The sequence below is a fragment of the Mytilus californianus genome, unplaced genomic scaffold (genome assembly GCF_021869535.1).
Source record: "Mytilus californianus isolate M0D057914Y unplaced genomic scaffold, xbMytCali1.0.p SCAF_12, whole genome shotgun sequence".
In the NCBI taxonomy this organism is placed as follows: domain Eukaryota; kingdom Metazoa; phylum Mollusca; class Bivalvia; order Mytilida; family Mytilidae; genus Mytilus; species Mytilus californianus.
This window is the reverse complement of record NW_026262604.1, coordinates 37604815-37629839: the sequence shown is the minus strand read 5'-3', so window position 1 is coordinate 37629839 and position 25025 is coordinate 37604815. Positions and strand designations below refer to the sequence as shown.

At 32.1% G+C, this 25025-nt stretch overlaps 1 protein-coding gene across 2 annotated transcripts; it reads right to left on the bottom strand.

Moving 5' to 3' along the window:
- Positions 1–7830: 7830 nt before the first annotated feature.
- Positions 7831–23514, bottom strand: LOC127721779 (microfibril-associated glycoprotein 4-like). Of its 2 annotated transcripts, none has more exons than XM_052228572.1 (12): positions 23082–23514; positions 21433–21501; positions 20695–20769; positions 19146–19220; positions 18742–18816; positions 18471–18545; positions 17051–17125; positions 16192–16284; positions 14938–15095; positions 12340–12436; positions 10090–10251; positions 7831–8971 (listed from the first exon to the last, which is right to left on the bottom strand). In XM_052228572.1, the coding sequence occupies exons 1-12, from the start codon at positions 23317–23319 to the stop codon at positions 8718–8720; spliced, it is 1446 nt and encodes a 481-aa protein (XP_052084532.1). In that variant the 5' UTR covers positions 23320–23514; the 3' UTR covers positions 7831–8717. The 2 variants fall into 2 exon arrangements, with proteins under 2 accessions (XP_052084532.1, XP_052084533.1); XM_052228573.1 differs by having other exon boundaries at positions 23389–23507.
- Positions 23515–25025: the final 1511 nt, after the last annotated feature.

The window sequence follows — 25025 nt, the reverse complement described above, 5'->3', positions numbered from 1 at the left end:
ATATAACATAAACATAAATAAATTACATCCAGCCGTAGAAATTTTATTAAGACCCATGTTTGTTTGATTAGGCACTTGCAAATTTTAATAGTTTTAATTACACTTTGTTTGCAGGATTGGTCCTTAATTATTTCTTCATCTTTTAAAATTTGAGTTTAATTAATCAACAAAGAAATAATTATCTGCAATTGTTTTTTTTTATAGTTATTAACAGTTGTTTCAGTCAGAAAATGCGGTGAAAAGGGGCACAGGCTGATATTCACACAAGATGAAGGCCATGAATAAAAATGTTTGCATAAGAATTTGCACCTTATGTTACCAATCAAAGAACTTGCTATGGCTTATTCAATTCGAGAAATTAAAACATATGATATAAACATTCAGGTTCAACTACACCTTATAATAATCAATTGAATATATCCCAATATTTAGGCACACGTCGCAATTTCAAATGGCACGTGTATTCAGTAAACATTTTTAATCCAATTAGGTAGAATGCTACCTTTTAAAAATAATACACCAGTCTCGAGACGCCAGTACGACGCGTGTCTTTAGTTACTAGTTTACAAAGTAACAAAATCAATGTTTTCGGCAGAAATGTGAACTGTTACTAAAGCACTAGCTAATACATGTAATACTTGAAATAAACATCATAAATGAAAAAGTTCTACAGATTTCAAAAAGTTTTGTTTATTGACTTTATTCCTATTTAATATCTCATAGGTGCTTTAATTTGAAATGTTATGCATTTCTCGTGACCTCTACCGCATTATAGCAAAAGGCAAATGAAATTATTTTAACCAAGAAATGAAACTCATATAAATCTTCCACCAGGTTTAAAAGTGCATACATACAAATCTTCCACGAAGTATGAAATGGTAGATGTGAGAGTACTCGCAGTTACTGACAGCTAGTTGAAAACCAATAACAACTGATGAAAACAATCATGCATCTAAGACTAAAATATCAATCAGTACACATCCAACCTCTAATGTATTTAGTGTAAAGACGTCAGAGAAAAGCATGACCTTGTGCAATCCAAGATACAGGAATCGACAGATTGTAGAGCAAATAATGTGCATATGTATATACAAATATTATTTAGTTTGATCTTAATTTACTGATAACAAAATCAATATTAATGTTATAAAAACAATATTCAAAGATCTAATTACAGTGTTAAATTGGTAACCTTTTAGAATAAGTTTATTTAAAGGATCGATAAGTTTACCCGGATCGTTTCCAAATTTCCGAGCTCGGTAAACAGCATCTCCGGAAAAATGAGGATGAACTATACCGTTTGAAATAAGTTTTCTACAGGTACAACCAAACTTCAAAATAAAATCTTTATATCTATGGAAGAATTTAGTGAAGGTTTTAAGTAATTTGTGGTATTGAAATCCCTGACTTAATAATTTAGCAGTAATACATATATTACGTTCATTGAAATACAAAACGTTACAAAAGACACGGGCATAGCAAACGAGTTGTGATATATAAACACAGGTAGGATGGTGCCAAAGGCACATCACCGTCCAAAAAAGGAAAATTAACAATAGGGAACTAAAAATCGTCCCTTTTGTCGTAAATTTTAGTGTAAAGTTTCCCGTGTAAAACTGATATATCTAAAGCTGGTAAAGGACAGTTATTACCGTTTATATTAGATTTATTAAACGTAAGTTCCTTTGGGTAAATCTCGGCAGTATATTTAGAAAATTCTTGAATATTTAACGAAAAATATCATCAAAATAACGGTAAGTGTTGTTGAATTTATCAATTAAATGCAATTTAGACGAGTTTTTACTGAGTTTGGTCATAAACTGTGAGTACAAGAACAAGTCTGCTATTAAAAGGGTGCAATTGGTGCCCATAGGAATACCTACAACCAGTCGATAAACTTTATTGCCGAAACGTACATAAATATTATCAAGGAGAAAATTAATAGCTTTAATAATCTCATCACACCTCCAGTAAGTATATCTAGCATATTTAAGTTTCTCATTAGAGAAGAAGGCTTTTTGTACAATTTGGAGTTTAGTATGGCGTTCATTATCACTGAACTAGTATATATATTTGTTTAGGGGCCAGCTGAAGGACGCCTCCGGGTGCGGGAATTTCTCGCTGCATTGAAGACCTGTTGGTGACCTTCTGCTGTTGTCTGTTTTATGGTCGGGTTGTTGTCTCTTTGACACATTCCTTATTTCCATTCTCAATTTTATTTAAATGAGTTGCAGCAAATATATTTGCATTCCGATTTACCAAACGACCATTGAATTAAAAAGGAAAACTTTTGCTAGATAAGATTGTGTGGAAGTGTAGCGTAAAGAGTTGAAAACTCAAAACTGTCAACAGAATCAAAAGGACCATCAAAAGAACGCAATTTATCTAAAACATCCAAAGAATTTTTTACACTCAAAAAATAGTTAGTTCCTTTATTTTCATATATTTTATTACAAAAGTTAATGATAAGTTCTTTCATAGAAGTTAAGGAACTAGTTAATAGCACTGAAAATTTAGTTGTAGAACACTTACTAGAGGCCGAGATAAAACGATAGTTTACTGGTTTTTTTTGTGTAGTTGAGGTAACCAATACATAGTAGGGACCTTCAAATGTTCTGAAGAGGCCTTAAGTTGTGATGTGGTTATGATATGTTTGTTTACTATATGACTCTCTGCGGAGTGCACAGACTTGAATGTAGAAGAATTTAAAATTTCATCCTTAAGAACGTCCGTGTGTTATTCACGGCATACCACCACCACATTGTTGGCTGCTTTGTCGGCCGGTACAAAATTTTTCCAGTTTACACCAATTTTTACAATAGATGAAAGAGCGTTTTTTGTGACCTCACGACACTGTTTCCAATCTATTTTAGATGGAGGGCGATATTTTGGTCCTTTTTTCAGAAAGTTTTAACCTCTCGGTCTTGAACGATATTGAGGTCCCCCGTAATAATATGTCCATATGGATCATATCTAAAATTCGACGATTCACAGTCTCAAGTTAGAGGAGTATTATTTTCTACATTGACGTCTGATGTTACTGATGTATAATTAAAAAATTAAACTTCTGCTGGGTTTTTTGTATGTATACGAAATAAAAGGTGGTTCTGTGTTCTCAAAATAGAGAGGTATAAAGCTTTGAATGGTAAAGTCATTAAATATACTCGATAACTTAATGAAATCAATACCATAGTTAATATATTTAATTTTCAGAAAGTGCCGTTTATGTTCTTCAGGTTTATTGATACGCGGGAACAGCCTATTGATAATTTAGTCTTAGATGCATGATTTTTTTTATTAGTTGTAAGTGGCTTTGAACTATCTATCAGTAACTGCGAGTACTCTCAGTTCTGTACTCAGTGTCTTTTTGTTGTTAGGATGTACAAGTACCCGGCCACGTCCACTTGTATTTGTAGTATTTGTATTTTTATCCATCTGATGAGTTAAGCCTCTTTCAATTGATTTTTATAGTTCGTTCTTATGTTGTACTGTTACACCACTGTCCCAGGTTAGGGGGAGGGTTGAGATCCCGCTAAAATGTTTAACCCCGTGCCACATTCTGCATGTATGTGCCTGTCCTAAGTCAGGAGCCTGTTATTCAGTGGTTGTCGTTTGTTTATGTGTTACATATTTGCTTTTTCGTTCATTTTTTGTACATAAATTAGGCCGTTAGTTTTCTCGTTTGAATTGTTTTACATTGCAATTTCGGGGCCTTTAATAGCTGACTGTGCGGTATGGGCTTTGCTCATTGTTGAAGGCCGTACGGTGACCTATAGTTGTTAATTTCTGTGTCATTTGGTCTCTTGTGGAGAGTTGTTTCATTGGCAATCATACCACATCTTCTTTTTTATATGGTGGCAAAAAGCTGTAATTATACGCGAATATTCATAGAGTGGTCTGAAGAACGAGATTGTGTCACACTCCTGGAAAATAATTTACTAATTGGTATTTGACCCATTTTACATAATAATTGATGCCTACCATTGTTTTAAACATAGATAGGAGATTATCAAGTGTATAATTCATAAGATGTTTAATTCGTTGATTTCGATTGATACGTTTGCCATGAGACCTATTATTACGTTTTCTTTTATCAACAATATTCATGATATCAATAGAAGAAGTTTTAGATATTTTCCCTTGTCCCAGTATATTGTCGTTTAGACCCAGGGGATATGCTGTCTGTTGTCGCTAAATCCAAGACAGTTCGATAATTTTACCGGAATCTTCAAATTGTTTATCCGATTGCCCTTGTTGTTTCTGGATCGTTTCGAGTGGTTGGAATCTTATACATTTAATATTGTGATTGTGTTTACCTAAATGTTGGTAAATTATACTTTTGAATTTCTTAGGTATTCGGAAGCGGTATAGATGTTCCTGTGTTCGTCTATAAAATTCCAATCCTGTTTGACCTACATATTGTATACCACACTTTGGCTTTGTTCAAGTAACCAGATAAATGAGGCTTTGAGTTTTTCATGTAATGTCACAAGAAAAGGAAAGCGAAAAAGCTCCCCCCTTCACTGTCGACCTGACAGTATTATTATAAGATAACCCAGAGCAGGTTAGTCATTTTCTGGCATTGCACTGGAATATTTGTGGTTATCTACGTGCATTTTTATTTAATAATCTGGCTGCAGCAGCATTGCCACCTTTGACACAATTGTAAAAAGTGCTAAATTTAGAAGGGGAATTTCGATTGTTTAATTTTGGAATGAGTTTTTTTGAGCACGTGAATATACTTGAAGGAGTGGTGTATTTTGTTTTCTTTTCATTTCGTAAAATCATGATTAAGTAAGGGTAATGAGAAAAATTAAATGAGGCCGAAAGTCATAACATTGAAAAAGGATTACAATAACGGAATTAAACAATTTATAAAGCAGTCGAAGAATTCTTATGAAAAATATATTGAACAGCCCGACAGAATGACGTTGGTAAAACAAAACAGACATATGACAAAGACTGGTCCGAGAAAACAGATATATCGTAGTGCATTTATTTAAGACAGAAAACGCAAATTTAAAAAAATCGCACCTGCTCTATCCAAAAAATATTTTCACAGTGTAGTGTATTAAAATTGGGACAAATTATATCAAAATTATACAAAGTCTACAGACTGTCATTCAAATTAAGGACAATTTTATGTATAATACAGCTTGACAACTTCAGATCTAGACATACTAAATTATGACCTTTTCAAACTGGACCAGATCATTACTTTACCTACATGCAAAAAGTACTCCAAATTGTTTATACATGTTATTTGACCTCCATATCTACCTTTTATGCATAAAATATAAAGAAATAAATCTTGAAGGTGTATGAACAAAATGTGCGCAAGTTATACACTGTCCGCACTAGGGACTCTATTTGAAGACCGTGCCTTGATTAAATTTTGAGGAAAGGGAATACCTGTTTCAATTTTTCTGTAACATTTAAGAATTGCTCAACGCGCGTTACGAATACACAAGACACATCGATGTCCTTCAACCAATACCAGAGCAAAACTTTACGACAAAAGAGATGATTTCAGCTTGCCAATTGTGAACTTTCCATTTCTATGTGAAAACATTCCAGCAGCACCTGCATACGGTGTAGGTATCTCCCAGTTGATACGATATTCCAGGGCTTGTATTTCCTATCACGATTTCCTTGATAGAGGGTTGCTGCTCACAAGGAAGCTATTAAACCAAGAGTTTCAAGTGGTGAAGTTGAAATCATTAGTATTCAGTAAATTTTACGGACGCCACCATGAGTTGATTGACCGTTATGGAATATCCGTTTCACAGATGATAGCGGGTATGTTCCAAATGTCGTAACTACATGTACAATCCCATCCCCTTTTCCCCGAATGTGACCTAACAAATTAGACTTATTACCGGGTTTGTACCAACATGAACAACACGACGGGAGCCACACGTTGAGCAGGATCTGCTTACCCTTCTGGAGCACCGGTGATCATCCCCAGTTTTTGATGGGGTTCGTGTTGCTCAGTCTTTAGTTTTCTATGTTGTGTTTGGTGTACTGTTGTTTGTCTGTTTGTCTTTTTCTTTTTTAGCAAAGGCGTTGTCAGTTTATTTTCGACATATGAGTTTGAATGTCCCTTTGGTATCTTTCGCCTCTCTTGAAATGCAGAAGCAAGCCAACACGAGTGATTTATTTCAGAACCACTTGCAGAAAAAGGGTTATAGACTCAAGTACCAGATCATCAAAACAAAATTTTGATAATATATGTATAATGATAAAAACGAAAATAAAAGTATTCGTTAGTTTAAACAAACCACCCATCTAGAAGTAGCATGACTAAATCGGAAATCAGCTTTTAACATCAAAAACTGTTCAAAATCTTTTCTGAGTCATCTCCGATTACTGCCAGCGAACGAAATAATCTGTAGATTATGAAAGTTCTGACTAAAGCGTAAACATTTCGACTGACCTGTGTTATGACACACGCTTAAAAGCTGCTAAAATCTCCATCATTAACCAATTTGCTTTAGTTATGACACAACAAAATAATCCAACAAAGTTCAAATATCACAAACAATCAAGAATGTTTTGTCTTTGGAGCCATTTCATAATCGCATCAAAATTGAGACAGGAGGGTTTATACATGTAATTTGAAGAAGCCATATCTCCCTGTGAACCAACACTGAAGATAGTCGGACTTCAATCACGATAATTTCAACTGCAAGTTTATGTGATTGATAAAAACATTTACTGGAATGATACCTTAAGGGAAGACTGGAAAAAAAATTGATAAAAGTTCCAGATCGTATTAACAGATAGAAGTAGCTGTTGTGGGTATAGATTTCTGCATTAAAATAAGGACTCGCGGTACTTTTGACAATGAGACATTATTCAAGAAAGACTAACAGAGAAAGAGTCACCGTACGACCTTCGACAATAGACAACCGTAAAATAAATTATTAAATTTCATAGGATGTTAACACTATGAAAAAAATCACAGAAGAAAAATAACAGAATGATTTATATCGCAACAGTAAACACGTAACTATAATGTAAGACACCAAAATCATTGCAACGAACCCCACTAGAATACAAACCCTCTGTTTAAGGACATTTACATAAATAATTTAGTGTTTTGTAGATTAACCTCTCAGCTAACCCGTGACAGTGGTATTATAATTTTTGACAATTTTACACTAATATTAAAACCTTTGATTTTTCTACGATTAACACTACTTTTCTGCATATCTAAATTGAAAGATCGACCACAGTCTTTCATTAAACAGAGCTTTTTTTACAAAAATAAAAACAGTTGAAACAAATTCCTTGCTTTAGGAAATGAAAAATATTACTTTGTGAAGAACAACACTGATTCCCACAACTAAAACAACGAATATGAAATCATTAAAATGCTGGACATTTTGATCGACACTATATTTATTCGTTTTAGTAGAATGATATTTCAGCAGACAGTCGGTATTCCAAAGGGTACTTATTGTGCACTACTTCTGGACGACTTATTTTTGTACTCTGAATTTTATGCGACTGTCATACAAGTGAGAGGTATAGCTAGCTATAAAACCAGGTTTAATCCACCATTTTCTACATAAGGATATGTCTGTACCAAGTCAGGAATATGACAGTTGTTTTCCATTCGTTTGATGTGTTTTAGCTTTTGATTTTGCCATTTGATAAAGGACTTTCCGATTTGAATTTTCCTTTGAGTTCGGTATTTTTGTTATTTTACTTTTTTTTGTAAAGTTGTCACAGTTCTAAACGTATACATATAATGTCGGGGAAAATGTTTTAACAAAAATACCGAACTGCAAGCAATGCTATATTAAAAAGAATATAAAAACAATATAAAATCACAATTATTTTATACAAATTATCAATAAAATCACATCTTAATTTTCAAAACGGTTTCACGGTTTTATAACATCAAATTACTTAAATATGTTACTCTGCATGTAAAATTAGCATAAAGAGATGAAATCGATATGAAAGAAACACTATTTTTTTAAAGTTGTAACGTTAGTTTGCAAATGTTTAAAAAAGTCTGTTAAGTTTAGATTTATAGCCCTTTTTAAAGGAACTCATTTCCGGAATCACAAATTTTACTCTAAAACTATAATGTGATAATGGTTATATTCTTTTGCGGAAAGCAGAACTGCTCGCGCCAATAAAGATCAATGAACAGTCAACGATTAGCGGTTTTTAATCCGTGTGGATTTAAGGATATTATTTAGTTTATATAAATATAAAAACTATCAATTGTATTTTGTCATCCAGCATACTCGTTATCAAACTCGATTATAAAGCTGAAATGTTTATAAACTAAAGTAAAGCATTTTTTTAAATTTTACTTCTCGACGTTGCTTTGCACTGCAGCAAACCAGTATTTTTACTAGTATACTGCCCAACGAGGGAAATAATTTGTATCTAATTGTAATTTTAGATCAGATTCTGATTTTTGAAAGTGAGATTCTAGAAAGCCTATACGTATTGATATTTATTTATTTTGCGTTGCACAAGGTTATGCATTTCTTTGACTACTTCTTTATACTTATCTTTCATACACAGAAATGAAGAAATGAACAAATGAAATAATAAAACGATGAAAAACAATATAAAAACTATAATCACATTTTAGCAGGACAATAGAACTTTGGAATGTTAAACACACGTAATAAGTTTAATTGAACACATGTTATACATGAGTACAGAATCATAATTTCAACCATTGGTTTTTATGTTTTCCTACGAAGCATCATGGAGGCCGATTTTAATGAGTAATGATCTCCTTTAAATTTTTCCCAGTTGATTCCCATATTTTGATCAGCTCTGCCGTTGGTTTTAAGGTATTCTCCGTTCAACGAGGAGTAGCTACAATTATTGTACCACCATGCTCCCTTGTTTCTGGCAGCGCATTTTGTGCCTGTTTTTGTATTATCCTGATCAAAAGTACTGAACTTCAGTCCATGATGATAATCTAAACCATCACCTGAAAGAACATTTATAAATTTAATTGAAATACACAACTTGTACCCAGACTACGTTCGCGTGAATCTGACAACGCTTCATTTTTATTACTGTTTGGATGATTATTGCATCGACTAAAAAATTGCCTGCCTTTTAAGTCATGAAAGTGTATATCATTACGACAAAACCCGAACATACCGAAGAGACCTTTAAAATGTAAAGCGGAGCGATCGCAGATCCTTGTCAGAGAGGATTGAACACAGAATCTCTATCATGGTAATCAAGTTGGCAAAGATATAGAAGTAAATACAAATTTATCGCATCATATGAGCAATGTTGCCCCTTTAAATGATTAACTTAAATTACTCCTATTTTTAATAACATCTTAAACAGGTTTGCGAATGCATATATTCAATCCATCAGATAAAAAATTATTTCATTGAAAAGTGTAAAACACAATCAAGTAATTGCTTATGCAATTTTATTTCAGGTAATTTGATGATGCATTCATTCTGGAGTTTTTACCCCTCCTTTACTTGCTGACTACACATCTAAAGGTACTATTAAAAGTATTGATCAGTATTTATAGTTCATGCGTTGATGCGTTAAATCAATGTATTATTTTGCACGACAGCATTGCGTTTCGTCTACAAAAAACTCATCAGTGACGCGTGAATAAATAAAAGTTAAAAGTCTAAAAGAAGTACGCACTTGAAGGGCTTTAAGGACGAAAAATTCCGAAAGATTTTGCAAATACAGCTAAAGTATATATTCCTGGAGTAAAAATTACTTATGGTATCGAACACTTCAAAGTTTTGTTAACTTTTTATTTATAACCATATGAAAATGATAATGATAATTCATGTCAACAAAGAAATGCTGACAACTGGGCTGGAAACCTCCACCCGCAGTGGCATCAACTCGGTGGTTGTAAGAAAAGCTCATGATATATACCAGACTATAATATTGTATGCAAGACGCGCGTTTCGTCTACAAAAGAATCATCAGTGACACTGAAATTTCGAACCATATCTCTCAAGAAGATCAGAGTCGTGGACAAGAAATACACAACAACAAATTGACTATTAACTCTAAACAATTAAAATAGAAAAAATTACAGAGTTCCCTAAAAGTAGTTACCAGAATCTCCACTGAATCTATCAACAGATAGCGTATACTTTGATTCAGCATCACCAATAACGAACGTGGAGTACTTTGCATATCTCTTTTCGTTATCCCAAGCCATTAAGTCAATACGTAGCTCTGTTGGTACTTTTGTTAAGATATGTAGGTATTTATTTCCTGAAATATGCGAAGAAATGTAAATACATTCTATATTTTTCTATGTTTGTAAATAAACTAGTTATTGATACCAGGATTGACATTTTGTTCGCAAGACGTGCGTTTCGTCTAAAACAATCATCAGTGACGCTCTAATAAGTTGAGAAGTTCAAATAAAGTACGAAGTTCAAGAGCATTGACGGGTACCACATGTTGCCCGAGAACACAGTCATTTCGTAGTGCATTTCTTTTAGACAATAAATTCAAATTAAAAAATTGCACTTGCTCTATCTCAAAACGATTTTTACAGTGTAGTGAACTACTTTTGGGACAAATAATATCAAAATTATAGAAAAGTCTACCAGCTCTAACTCAAAATATGGACAATTCTATGTTAAGGTGGTCTATAATCCAGTTTGACAGCTTCAGACATACTAAAGTTTGACCTTTTTTAACTGGACCAAATCGCTACTTTACATAAGAATTCATCACCCAAATTTTTGAACATTTTATTACATTCCCATACTTAATATTTCATGCATAAAATATAAAGAAATAAATTTGGAAAATGTATGAAAAAAAATGGCCAGTCATATACTGTCAACACTAGGGACTATATATGTAGACAACGAAAATCAAAGGACGATAACTGTATCCTCGGACCTAATAGTGGAGCAGGATCTACTTACCCATCCGGAGCACCTGAGATCAACCTAATTTTTTGGTGGGGTTCGTGTTGCTCAGACCTTAGTTTTCTATGTTTTGTTTTGAGTTTGAATGTCCCTTTGGTATCTTTCGCCTCTCTTTTATGGACCCAAAATTCCGAAAGGTTTGGCCAAATACAGCTACGGCAATATATTCCTTGAGTAGAAAATCCTTATTATTTTGAGAAATTCAAAGTTTTGTAAAGAGTTATTTTATAATTATGACCAAATCAATGATAATTTATGTTAACAAATAAAAGCTCACTACTGGACTGATTATACTCTCGGGTAGAAACGTACGCTAGCAGTTTTATCGACCCAGTGGTTGTAGATAAACTCATCATAGATAACAGGATTCAAGTTTTGAACAGAAGACGCACGTTTTGTCTCATAAGTGACGCACGAATAAAAAAAATGAAAAGGGTCAAACAAAGTACGAAGTTTGAAGGGCATTGAGGACCCAAAATTCCGAAAGGTTTTGCCGAATACAGCTAAGTCAGTATTTTTTGGGGTAAAATATTCCTAAGTATTTCGAGAAATTCAAAGTTTTCTGAACAGTAATTTTATAATTATTACCATATCAATGATACTTCATGTTAATAAAGAAGAGCTGACTACTGGGCCGGCGATACCCTCGCGGAGGAAACATCAACCAGCAGTGGCACCTATCCAGCGGTCGTAAATAAACTCATTATAGATACAAGTTAACATTTTGTACGCCAATAGCGTATTTCGTCTACAAAAGACTCATCAGTGACAGTCGAATAACAAAAACGCTGTCAAAGTGAACATTTCCTTCTTTTTTATGTTGACTTGATAAATGTGTGCAATGTATTTAAGGTTTTGTTTTCGATTCAGTACAGGTCAAAGCTCCACTTATTGCTTGGAAATCAGATTTCTGTGGGATGCGTGATACTAAACCAATAGATGTCTTTTGGTTATTTCTTGTCGTAAGGCTGCTGTCTCATTGAGTAATATTTTTACCTTTTTTTATTCATATGAATTATATATTATGTAAAATATGTCAGGAATAATATTAATACATTACAAGTTTTTTTTAATTTTAAAATATGTTATAATATATAGATGCATTTAGTATGCTTAGTATCCAATGTTCTTTATCAATTGTTAGTATAAATATTCCTCTTTAAAATCAGTTGTTAAATATATTACTATAAGTATGGTAAAGGATCTTCTAAACTATATTCTTGTCCTAATTGCTTATAAATCATTATCTGGTAAAACAAAATGATCTTTGTGTTATGTAATTAAATATGGATGTTATTCTATTTTGAAACAAAATATGACTTGTAAGATATGTAGCGTAAAAATGTGGAGCTGAATCTTTTGATATTTACAAGGCACTTTTCTTTAAAAAATTAGGTAGTAATCAGTATAATATAACCTATCCAAAATTCTCCGTTAATGTCTCCAAAACCATCTTCATACGAATGCCAGCCCCTGAGGAAATTTTCGTTTCCATCATATCGCCTCTGGAACACCTATATGTACGAATAGAGAAGGACAACTGGTGGTTTACATGTTTTTATTGTTTAGAATGCAGTAATATTTGTGTTTTTCTATAAAGTATATCGATAGAAATTGTATCCACAACAGGGCACAAATACACACTTTGAAGTCATCAAATTATCTAGATTTCACAATACAAGTACCGATTGTTGTCATTAATTCATAAACTTTACATGTCAGTAACATCTAGTTCAAGTACATTATACGTGTGGATAATTGTTAATTGGAAAACCCGTGATCGTATAGAGTCATTCATAAGTAACTGAGTTGATGATAGTAATCTTAAGTGTTGTTAAAGTGAAGTATGGTTTAGTGGTATGTTATGTATACCCATGATGTCACGTAGTAACAAAATACATAGCAGATAAATATTGCTTTTGTTTTTACTTTTTCGTTTCAATGATAAAAATGAGTCGTTTTCATACTTTATAATATAGTTTACTTTAAACTACAAATCATACACTAATACAAACACAATCAATTAAACATTTTTCTGTAAATATAATATGGTATAGATTAGACAACAATGGAATTAAATACATTCCTTCGTAAAATTAAATTCTCGGATCACCAGTACCAGCAATACACCACGTAAACGTTGCACATGCTCAGGGTTTTTCAATAAATTGAAACTAGTGACAATGCTGACAGATACAAAGAAGATATAAAGTTATGTCTTGTTACAATTCAAAATGCATTTCTACAAATGGGTAAAGTCTCAACTTAACAAAACATCACCTAGCAGCATGTTTGCTCTTTTTACTTTCGATGTTAGAATGTGTTATTGTCATGATTTAAGCATAAACTTGAATAAAGTTAGATGCATCACCATTTAGAAATGTGTTTTTCTGTTATTTGTAACCGATTTATGCATTTCCAACCGGCTTAAAATGTTTTAAATCCACACAATTGTTCATCTCAATTATTCATTTAGTCAAAATTCAATTGTTACGTCAAATGTTCTTGTTTTAATCTGAATTCGTTATTGTGACGTCACGAAAAAGGCAACCATGCATTATGACGTCACATAGCAAACACCTATCTTTTTGCAGTACATTGAAAACAGACAAAATTTAGCAATATACAATGCACATGTATATACTAAAATTAGTATTGCAAAAAAGGTAAACTTTTAAATCTTTAAAACACTCGGATAGTTTCGGATGTGGAATATTGCATCTAACTCAATGAAGTGGTATAATCTTTATATATTCCGTAACACAATAAATTATAATAAATGTTAGCGATCCTAAGAGAGAGAAAGAAGATACGAAGGCAATCAAAAACCATAAATTCCACAAAAAAATCCCGAGATAATATCAATAACAAGCTGCGCCATGAGCGCATGATACGCCCGTCGCTTTTTCAAAGAATAAAGTTCAATAACTCCTCACTGTCATATCAGAAATTTATAAAAAGGGAAAGGGAGGTTATTTTAATAGATATGAACCATTCACCAAAGTTTCATGAAAACTGCTAAAAGAACTTTTGATTTGTTGTCAAAAAACTGGAAAATCCCCCTTTTTTAAAGAATAAAACCCCATTACTCAGAAACGTAAAATCCTAACTTTATAAAAATCGAAAGGGAGCTCACATCAATAGATATAAACAATTCACCAAAGTTTCATGAAAACTGCTCAAAGCATATTTGAGTAATTGTTGGAAAACTGGAAAATCCCCCTTTTTAATGAATAAAACCCCTTAGCTTAAACGTAAAATCCAAAATTTATAAAAATCAAAAGTCACGAAAAATTTCCCGTCAATAGAAATAAACAATTCACCAAAGTTTCCGACATAATGACGACGGAAGGACAGACGGACGGACAGACGGACAGAAAGTCGGACAGACGGACGGACAGTGGTATACCATAATACGTTCCTTAAACGGGCGTATACAAATATGACGAAATGACAAAGTGTTTAAACAGTCCTCACCAAAATACACAGAAAAATCAAGATTGAACAATAAGAACCCTACCAAAGACGAGCGTAGATTCATATGTTCTTGGAAGGCCAGCATCTCAGCTCATCTTCGAAAAACCGGCGTATAAGTTCTTTGTCATTTCATATTGTAACACATTGCATCTGGTGATTAGATACAGTAGCTGATTGGTTGATGTCTCTCTTGTCTAATTCTAAGACACCGAATAAAAACTATGGGTCAAGATAATTTTTTAACCCTAGAACTAACTCAATGTAAAATTTTGAAATAGAAGGAGTGAAGAATGACCAACAAAAAAACAACAAAAAAACAACAAAAACATGATAAAAATAATCAATATGCAAATTTAAAAACTAGAGCAAAAACCATTTTTCTACCTCCAGTTATTTAAACCTTCTTTTAGGATCATCAGACTTTATCTGACTGAAAACCTGTTAGTTTAACTATCACAACCGTGAATGTTTGTCTAAAACATTTCTGTCAGACAACTATTCGTGGGAAAATTTTTTCTCTGTTCATGGTTATACTTACAGTCCAGCCTCCTCCGTCTGTCGTCATATCACAGTATACCTCTAGTATCGTTGTATTATCAGGACTAATACTATATACCCCATTCGTCAGACTACCATTCTGTTTCCACGCTAAACAATCCCGCATTGTGCCACTTATATCTGTAGGTTGTGTTGGTTCTGTTAAATCAAGTGTTGAGGATATTATGTTTTGTGATGTTTGTTTTTAAATCATGTGGGAAAATATATGTTTGCCCGAAGTTTAAAAAAATAACTGTCGCGTCTGGTCTTCAATAATGATAAAAAAAATTTAGAAAATTGTAAAGGTCTAGTCACAAAACATTAATGGTCAAATCATTTGTGTCTGCTTTTACTTCTATATAAATAATATAATCAGCATAAGTGCACGCACTGATTTTGTGTCATGGATGGATACCTCATATCCTTTGTATTTCTATTATAACATAAAAGTTATACAATTTACAATTGAAATAATGAACAAAGAGTTATGCAGACAATAATTTGATTGTTTTTATGAAATCGTAAACACGACTTAATACCAAAATTCATTATTTTACCGATAAACACGTATTAAGAATTATAGAATATAAAATAGAGGAGGAAGATACAAAAAAAATATTAAAACTCACAAGTTGAAAAAAACTGATAAAGCCATGGCAAAAAACGAAAAGGGACACAGGAGAAACAGTATACAAAACATAACATCAAAAACCTAAGACTTAGCAGCCCGAACTCTAACTATACAATCCATGTCAACATAAAAACATTTCTCTTAAAACTCATCCATGATATCAGTCTTATAATGTTGAATACCGGGCGAGCGTTTTGGCTAAATAAGACTCATTAAAGGAGGTCAAATTAAAACATTGGAAGACCAAACCATATACGAAGTTAAGAGCATTAAAAACGAAATTGCCAAAGGGTAGTGATTCTAGAACTCTTCTTTGTTTTGGCAGATGCCAAATTCGTCTGAAATTTTGGTCCACTTTAAATCTATTGTTTTTAATTCTAATTGTTATTGAAATTCATGCAGTTTGCTTGTCATGCATTGTCTGTTACAGTTTTTATGCTACCATGCTTACACATTAATTTTAATCAACCAGATTTTTACCAAGATATGACGTATCATTTTATGACACAATGTCACACAAGAACATGAAAAAAGTGATGACCCAAAGTTGTTTGTAGCTTCTTTTTTCACCTACGTAAAAGTCACAATCAGGCATTCAACAAGGAGCAAATACACAGTGTTTACCTGTCATGTTGAAAGTTTCGTTTCGAAAACACATGTCTGTAGCTGCTAAGACTTTCAATATATCGTATCTCATGTTCTGAAAGGACATGAGATCTGAAAATATAGATAAGAAGAATACAGAGATGACATTAAACAGATTCAACTGATACTTAACATATAAAACCTTAAATACCAACAAAAATGTTTCATTTCCATATATACTAAAAGGTAATTACGTGTACATTGTTTATCTTTATGTTGTCGAAAAAAAAACGTATAAAAATACTGCTTATTCAGATAACCATCATGTTTGATTAATAACAACTACTTCTGATATTTTTCTCGGCAATCATACAAATCGCCTCACGCAAATGAGAAAGGTGAAGGAAATTTAAAACATAAGGTTAGAAAAAGGTAAACATCAAATATGAAGCTCCTCCCCACCACATGGTCATGTGCTTGTTCCAGGAGAATTAAACTTCGCAGTAATTGTCTTTGTCATATCTGAATGTTTTGATCATTTGGAGGATTTAGTTCTGTTTGCAGATCTTTGATGTTGTCTTATTGTTCAGACTTCGGCGATTCAGGGCCTGACCTAGTAAACATATTCTTTTTTTTTGTAATGGTTGTTAACCTCAATACATTTATTTTGTATCCTGAGGAGGTGGACAGGGGGTACCCTTCTCCCACCTCCCTCAAAAGCTGTCCACCCCCTCTATCCTGACCTTATACATTAATTGTTAAATTCAAACATGCTCGGTAAACCTCATAATTTTAATTTGAACAGTTAGCTATCTCTATAATGAAGAAATATCTTTATCAACGTGACACGTGGTAAAATCCCTTTTTACATAAACTGTCAGTTCGATATTATAAATACCTTTTTGACTTTTCCTCTGAAACTCTTGGTGGTGTTTCTGACTTTCATTTATCCACTGTTGTATGACTCTTTCTGCTGTAAAAGAAATGTTTGTAAAATAAGTATTTGCAAATCTAGAATTATTACTTAAATTGTTTAAATATAATACGCAATAGAAGAAAAAAAACAATGATGACATTTTTCTTTCAATTAACTATATATTAAGTTTAAATAAAAAAGGACAATCTTATAAACATTGATTTGCTTTATCGGTATGGTCCGTTTGATGTCCTGCAAGTTTGTTTTTTTTCAAATTACGTCATGAAACAAACTACCATATTTTTGAAAAATTGAAACCATATACGAGTTTGAATTAAAGATAAAATATCAAATAAAAAAATGCAATCAATTTATGTTTGCCAGTTCAATGCTACAACTGACATATATAATTTCTTTAATTTCTTTTTGTAAATAAAAAAAAGTATAACAAAAATACCGAACTCCAAGGTAAATTTCAACAGGGGAAGTCCATAAAAACTGAGAAAATTTTTTTATAGTTCCGTTAAATTGACTAAACTAGGTGAGCAACCAAACAGACACAATAGATTATTGTGACAATAATTGGAATCCAGAAGCCATAGTTTTGTTAACATGTATCATAGACATACAACACAACTGGTTAAAAAACAAATATACAAATCAATCTAACATAGACGCCAACATTAAAAGGTGTTGTAGTTGATAGTAGATTTGACAAACGTATGTTTAAGGTCTGATTTTCCTGTGAACTGTAAATTATATTGTATTAGATAATTGTAATGGAAAACTGTCACTTATCTAAACGGTTATAATCATCGTTTTTGTTTACTTGTTTCTTTTGCTGTCACTGTTCAGGTGGAACAAAAAAAAAACCCTTAAATCAACCAATCAATTACTTGTCTTCATGGAAATGCCTTATGTTTGATAAGTTATCGAAAAACTAAGTATTGAAAGTAATTGATGTTGAAGGTTTTATATTGTATACGTTCTAACGGTGATTTGATGCAATAAAATAGATGCAACATGGCAATTATTTAACAAGTAATGTTCATAGATTGTGTAACTTTGTTTTTGTTGCTGTCACTATTGTTATCTATATTATAGAAGCGTCATTTTAATTTGAAATATTTAATCAATTTTCACCGACGCAGGCTGTTTTTTATTTCAATGGTATAGAGTGTTTGACTGCACGGTTTCCTTCATATAAAAATATACCAAAAATCTTATAATATATTCGAATCTGTTTTATTTAACTCATATACTACAGTTTCACCACATCGAGATTTACACTCATTGAAAGTAATAAACATGAATAAAGATGATATTTAAAAACATTTATATTATAAAAAATACTTCTTTTTTCACCTGTCATGAATATGTTATGCGTATTCGTTCTACATACCATTTAAACTCCTGTTTCGCATTTCTGTACGAAATTCCGACATTTGGTGTCTTGATTCTATCATGTTTAAATGCGCTAAAAAATAAATCAATCTATCAATTAATTGTTAATAAATATTCCCTTTAATCAAATCATCCAATAAATACACATTGCAAGTAATTAGAGTAATTTCTTTTTCATTTTTCATATCTGTGGATATATGTTCCATATTTAGTTCATTTATCATTTTTTCACCTGTCATGAAACTGCCATACATTTTCTTCCTACATACCAGCGTAACTTCTATTACGGAGTTCTGTATTCAATTCCGACATTTGTTTTCTTGTTTCTATCATTGTTGAAAGCTCTGAAAATAAAATAAATCAAACAATCAATAGCTTTGATAAAAATGCCCTTTGTTCGACAAATATCAATAAACTACATATTGCAAGTACTTTGTCTAAAAGGTTTTTTCCCCTCCAGACTAGCATGTATAATTGACTACTAGTAACATACTGTATATGTTCCATCTTGATTTGAAATAATATAATAATTATTTATTAATCAATAGGTACAGACAGTTTGTACAGTATGTTAAAACCTATAAATTGAGTTAAAAAAGGGGTCCATATAATCGATCAAATATAAGTTGTGACTATAACGACTTAAACTATTGACTACACAATGTAGGCTTACCTTGTTCACTTTTCTGACGTATATCATTAAGTAGCTGCATAGTGGCATTAAAAGACGTCTCCAGTATCAAAATCTCTTCAAGTAAAGAATTAAAAACAGCATCATGAAATATTTCAAGACATTGTGGTTACCTGTAGATCTTTGACATTATAAATTGTTTTCAATGTATGTTGCAATCTTCAAATATTGTGAAGACCTATTTGGAAAACTATGTGCTGACCTCAGGATGTTCATTGGTTATGTTTGTCATTATGTTGCTGTCGAAGTGGCGTTGACCTCCACGTAGTCATTTATTTATGATAGAAATTTACAAAATTGAACAATATCAAATGCTGTCTATCGTGTATACCATGTAAAATGTATCTGGAAATTCAATGCGTTTGGTTAATACATGTACGATAGTCTAGGTTGAGTGACCGGGCTAAATAATTAAAATGAGAGAAAAAAAACAAGAAAGAACAGAGAACATTGAGAAGCAAAGTTATAAGGATTGCAAGAATTATGGGCAGAAACAATAAAAAAAAAAAAAAAAATGGAGACCACCAATCTCTCTCCAGCTCATACATGTCTAGTATTTAGATCCGCAAATATTATATTACCCAATTTCTGGCCTGAACTAGTTGAAAATAAAATGCAGCTGACTTGTATTTCAGAACCTGTGTTTCTGCAAACAAAATTTCTTCAGTCGCATAGTCGTGTGGACGTGTAATTATGTGTTATCGACAGATCCTGTCCTATTCGATGGTTCGCAAATGTGATATCAAATGCTTTATTTTGCGGAGCAATTGATTTCACCCATCAGTTTTCCAAAGGGTTTGTGGCTATCAAAAACAAATACAATAAAATTGAGAATGGAAATGGGGAATGTGTCAAAGAGACAACAACCCGACCATAGAACAGACAACAGCAGAAGGTCATCAACAGGTCTTCAATGCAGCGAGAAATTCCCGCACCCGGAGGCGTCCTTCAGCTAGCCCCTAAACAAATATATATACTAGTTCAGTGATAATGAACGCAATACTAAACTCCAAATTGTACACAAGAAACTAAAATTAAAAATAATACAAGACTAACAAAGGCTAGAGGCTCCTGACTTGGGACAGGCGCAAAAATGCAGCGGGGTTAAACATGTTTATGAGATATCAACCCTCCCCCTATACCTCTAGCCAATGTAGAAAAGTAAACGCATAATAATACGCACATTAAAATTCAGTTCAAGAGAAGTCCGAGTCTGATGTCAGAAGATGTAACAAAAGAAAATAAACAAAATGACAATAATACATAAATAACAACAGACTACTAGCAGTTAACTGACATGCCAGCTCCAGACTTCAATTAAACTGATTGAAAGATTATGTCTTCATCATATGAATATCAGGCACAATCCTTCCCGTTAGGGGTTTAGTATCATACCATCATAACATATATTAGAAGAACATAACCCGTGTCATGCCAACAACTGGTTTTTAAATAAATGTGTTTAGTGCCGATGCAAAGACCCTATAAGTGAATCAATATAACAAACCTGGATATGAATATATAAAAATACCTTTACGAGAAGTGTTTCTAATATCCGTCAGATAGTTAGTCAATTCTTTTCTCATATCGTGAATAACCATAAAATCTAGAAAGAAAAGTAAATCGTGAACGTATATCAATTTCAACTAAATGTACTACGCACAAACACAGCCGCAACAACCAGAACACATTTATGTATTATGTTTATGTATACATATGATATCAGAATTAATGAGAAAGTGCTATTTGGCATCATCGCTGTATACAGATGAAAATAACACTAGAAATGTCATGCGTCAGAAGTGGTTTTGATGAGTAACCTCCATCATAAACGCTAAAACAATTTTATTTTAAACCATGGATACAGATGTGGAGATGTGGTAGAAAAGCTTAAAACTGTCCTCTTATCGTTACAGTGACGGAAAACGTTGGTAGTCGATTAAGCAATGAAATAGAAAAGGGGGCAAATCGAATTCTGTTTGACATACAAATCAATCCACCTGGAAGTTATGCGATTCGCTTTGGTTACACTTTTTGCCCTCTTAGGTTGATAAGCATTTCTTTTTTTTAATACTTTTTTGATTTGTAAATATTTTAGACTCGCGCATTAATGAAGAGACATTTATTGTCAGAATGCGCATCTGGTGCAGAAAAGTGGTAACCACTAATGCTATCACTTTTTAAAATTTAAAATTCATATTTTCTATCAAATGTCTTAAAGTTATGGTTAAAGTAAATTGTATTTTATCTTATTTGATGTCTACATTACCTTTTTTTGTCCTGTTCACTTCTTCAATAACTCTGAAAATTCGATTTTCTTCCTCTTTAAAACCACCAACTATTGAAAAATAGAATTTTTGTTATAAGTCGACTGTTTTATTCGAGTGTTTTCAGTAACGTGATATTTACGTCACCATTATAGTAGAAAAATTAACAATAAGACTCAATAAACCTCAGAATTCAAAGTCGGGAATTTTCTAACCATGTGTAATCATTTAAAAATCAAAACTATTTTATTTTAATATTGTGAACGGAGCCCAATTTCAATCTAGATCATTTTAAATTATTATTATAATTTTCATTGTGACATTTTGTTATATTTAAACATACAAAAACCACAATATAGCAAATCAAATTTAAAATTTATAATAAACACCAAACCAGATTTACATGACAGCTGTGAAGTTATTTATTTTACATAAAATTGACATGCTGTTGATAAACATGTAGTTTATTTACAGTTATGTTTTTGTTCGAAATAAATTCAATTTACAAGCAACTAGCTGCAAGCGTATCGTTATTCATTTATAACAACAAAGGTCATACAGTCATCATCAGAAGGTTTTCAAGCATAAAATGGACCTAAAAAAATTTAATTATATTTAATAAAATTTATCCAAGATCTACAATTAACACCAAATTCTCCAAAGTATAAAAATCATGAAGATACGACATAAACCAACTAATAACGAGGTTCTTTGTTTAGTTCATGCACATGATCAGGTGGCGCGGTTGAAGTTGTGTTAGGAATCTCAAACTTTAAACTTACAATTACCGCTGTTTTGACAAGCAGACTATATATATTTAGATGTATGTCTCGTTTTAAAATCATGGGAAAAATCGAAATTAATTAACAGGGTTAGCAAATATATAACTACTTTTTCACAAATATGTATCATTTAAAAGATTCGTCGGAAAAAATATTTACCATTAAGAGCGACTAAATATACCATAAAGAATGGTAGAGCTGCTTTTGTCTATTCATTCAGTGTTTCGTGTGAAACTAAACTGCATAGAACAGCTGTAACAATCTACAATTGACTCAACATACCGCTTTCTCACTTTGACTACAAGTGCTGATCCGGATATATAGAGAATATTATATGGCTTTTTCAATATCACATCTGTATCAACCCTAGACACCAATATAATCCCAAATAGCTCTGCTCGAGGGATAATATTGGTTGAGGGTTGATACGGTGTGTGAAATTGAAAAAGCCATATCATATACACTTTATTACATATCTCAAGTAGATGTTTTGTTTCATGTGACGTGACGTCATACAGATTAGGGGTTTGATAAAGTCTTTGCAACGGTGACTGATGTCGATGACGTGACGTCATACAAATTTAGGGTGTGATAAAGCCTTTGCATCCGTGACTGATATCGATATCATCACGGATGGCTGATGCACCACGATTAACATTGATCGTATTACATATACAATTTACATGCATTTACTACTAAGTATATAATAAATTTCAATAATAAACCTTCGATAGTATTTTTTCATGCAGTGTATGAAAAAATATTTCGATTTTATTATCCAAATTTAACTTAATTTGCTTAATAATGAAGTTTTTTTTTATGTGTGATTAGATTAATATATGTTCTATTTAAGGTAATAAAATAGTTACCGCGTGACTGAACATTTCCGTCGTTTTGTTTTTTTCCTAAATTAAAGAAGAGATAACAAAATCCAACAGTAACAAAACAACCAACTAACAATCCACCAACAGCGCACAGAAATGAACGGTATTTTGTCCAAAATGTTTCCTTTTTAAACACACGGTCGAACACAGTCATTGATTCTACAGTGTTATTTCCATCGTTTTCTTCAGAATCAATACTTTCTCTGTAAAGCGGATTGTCCATGTTTTGTAGCACACATGTATTCTAAACCATGCCTTAAATTCACAAACTATTTATGAAGATATGGCTTACCCATAGCTGGATTAAATAATTATCACAGATACCGCAAAACACTTATACTAATAAAGTAGAACTTAATTGTGTTACATATATTGAAGTGCGTAATTAAACTTTGTTCGATAGGATGAATTTGGAAATTCCGTGTTGGATGACATATCCCGCTTTCGTAATTCATGAATCATCTACAATCTGATTTGTATATATATGTACATGTATTTAATATATCCATTTCCAAGTAACGGCTAGTCAATGAAAAGGCATATACTATGAAATTTATAGCGAGGAGATTGCCGGAAGCTCTTAGTTACTTAGCACATACTTAAAACTTCTCGTCCAATCATATTGTTTGAATATGCACTCTAAGTTTGATAGTACATACTTTTTTCCGTGTACTAAGTAACTATGCACGAATGAAAACAATTGTTAGATGTCATTGTATCGTAATCAAATTAAAAAAAATTTAAAAACAAAAATTGCCACTGGCTATTTTGGAATAAAATACTGTGCCCCCCCCCTCCAAAAAAAAATTGTAAGAGTTTTCACATTGATTTTCAAATATCCTGCTAATAAAATTTTTGGTTTTCAAAAATATTTTTGACAATTGCAAGTTTCTATCTGACAACTAAATAAAAAATAACTAATAAGGTCCGTAATACCTTGATTATAATACAACGCTATCTTATAATTGTGGTAATTCATCATCCATGCAATTACTTTGTACACAAAAAAGTATGTACTATGAAACCTTGTAAAGAATATTAAGGCAACTCGATGATGAATTTTTTTTTAACTTTGTTAAGGAACTTGATCCATCTCATCACAAATTGAAAAACCGTGATAAGTCTGAAGAGAATGTCCCACTTATATCTATATTTTGATAAAGCTTATAATTTTTATTTTGAAATGAAGAAATAACAACATATAATCTTTCAAATTGATCTATTTTGTTGCTTTTTAATGCATAACCGCTAAACTATGTATGGCACATATATCTATGTTTTTAAATCTATTATAGCTGTAGTTTTACTGTGAAATTGATTTTTTTACAATACTTGTAAAGCTCTTACTGGAATTTAATTATATATATGACTGTTTCTTGTCAATTTATTTGGTCATCTTACCATTTACATAAATTATGTGAGATTGACTCATAAACCGGTATTTTCCAAATTCGTGTTTCCTGCATTCGTAAACTCATGATCTGGTAAATCACTGTCATAAATTGAACAAATATGATAGCTATAATACTAGTGAGTAAATTTATAAAGCATACAACTTAGTTAATGAACTCCGTTTTACAAACACCTGTGATACAAGTAGTCAGCCAAATAAACTACCGATAGACAAATTAAAAGAGTTGTAAATATGTGCTTAATTTGATAGTCCACGAAAATGTATATACTAATAAATTAAATTCTCGGGCAAGTTCCTTGCTCTAAATTTCATAGTACATACCTTTTCATAGACTAACCGATATATAGTATATACCTTTCCATTGACTATCCAATTGAGTACATATTTACAACTCAAGTAATCTTTTGATTGGTCTATTCATAGTTTTTTTCTGTCGGACTGCTTATATTGTATATGTTCGTAAAACTGAGTTCAAAAATTTAGTTTTTTTATTTGTAAATTTACTCACAAGTATC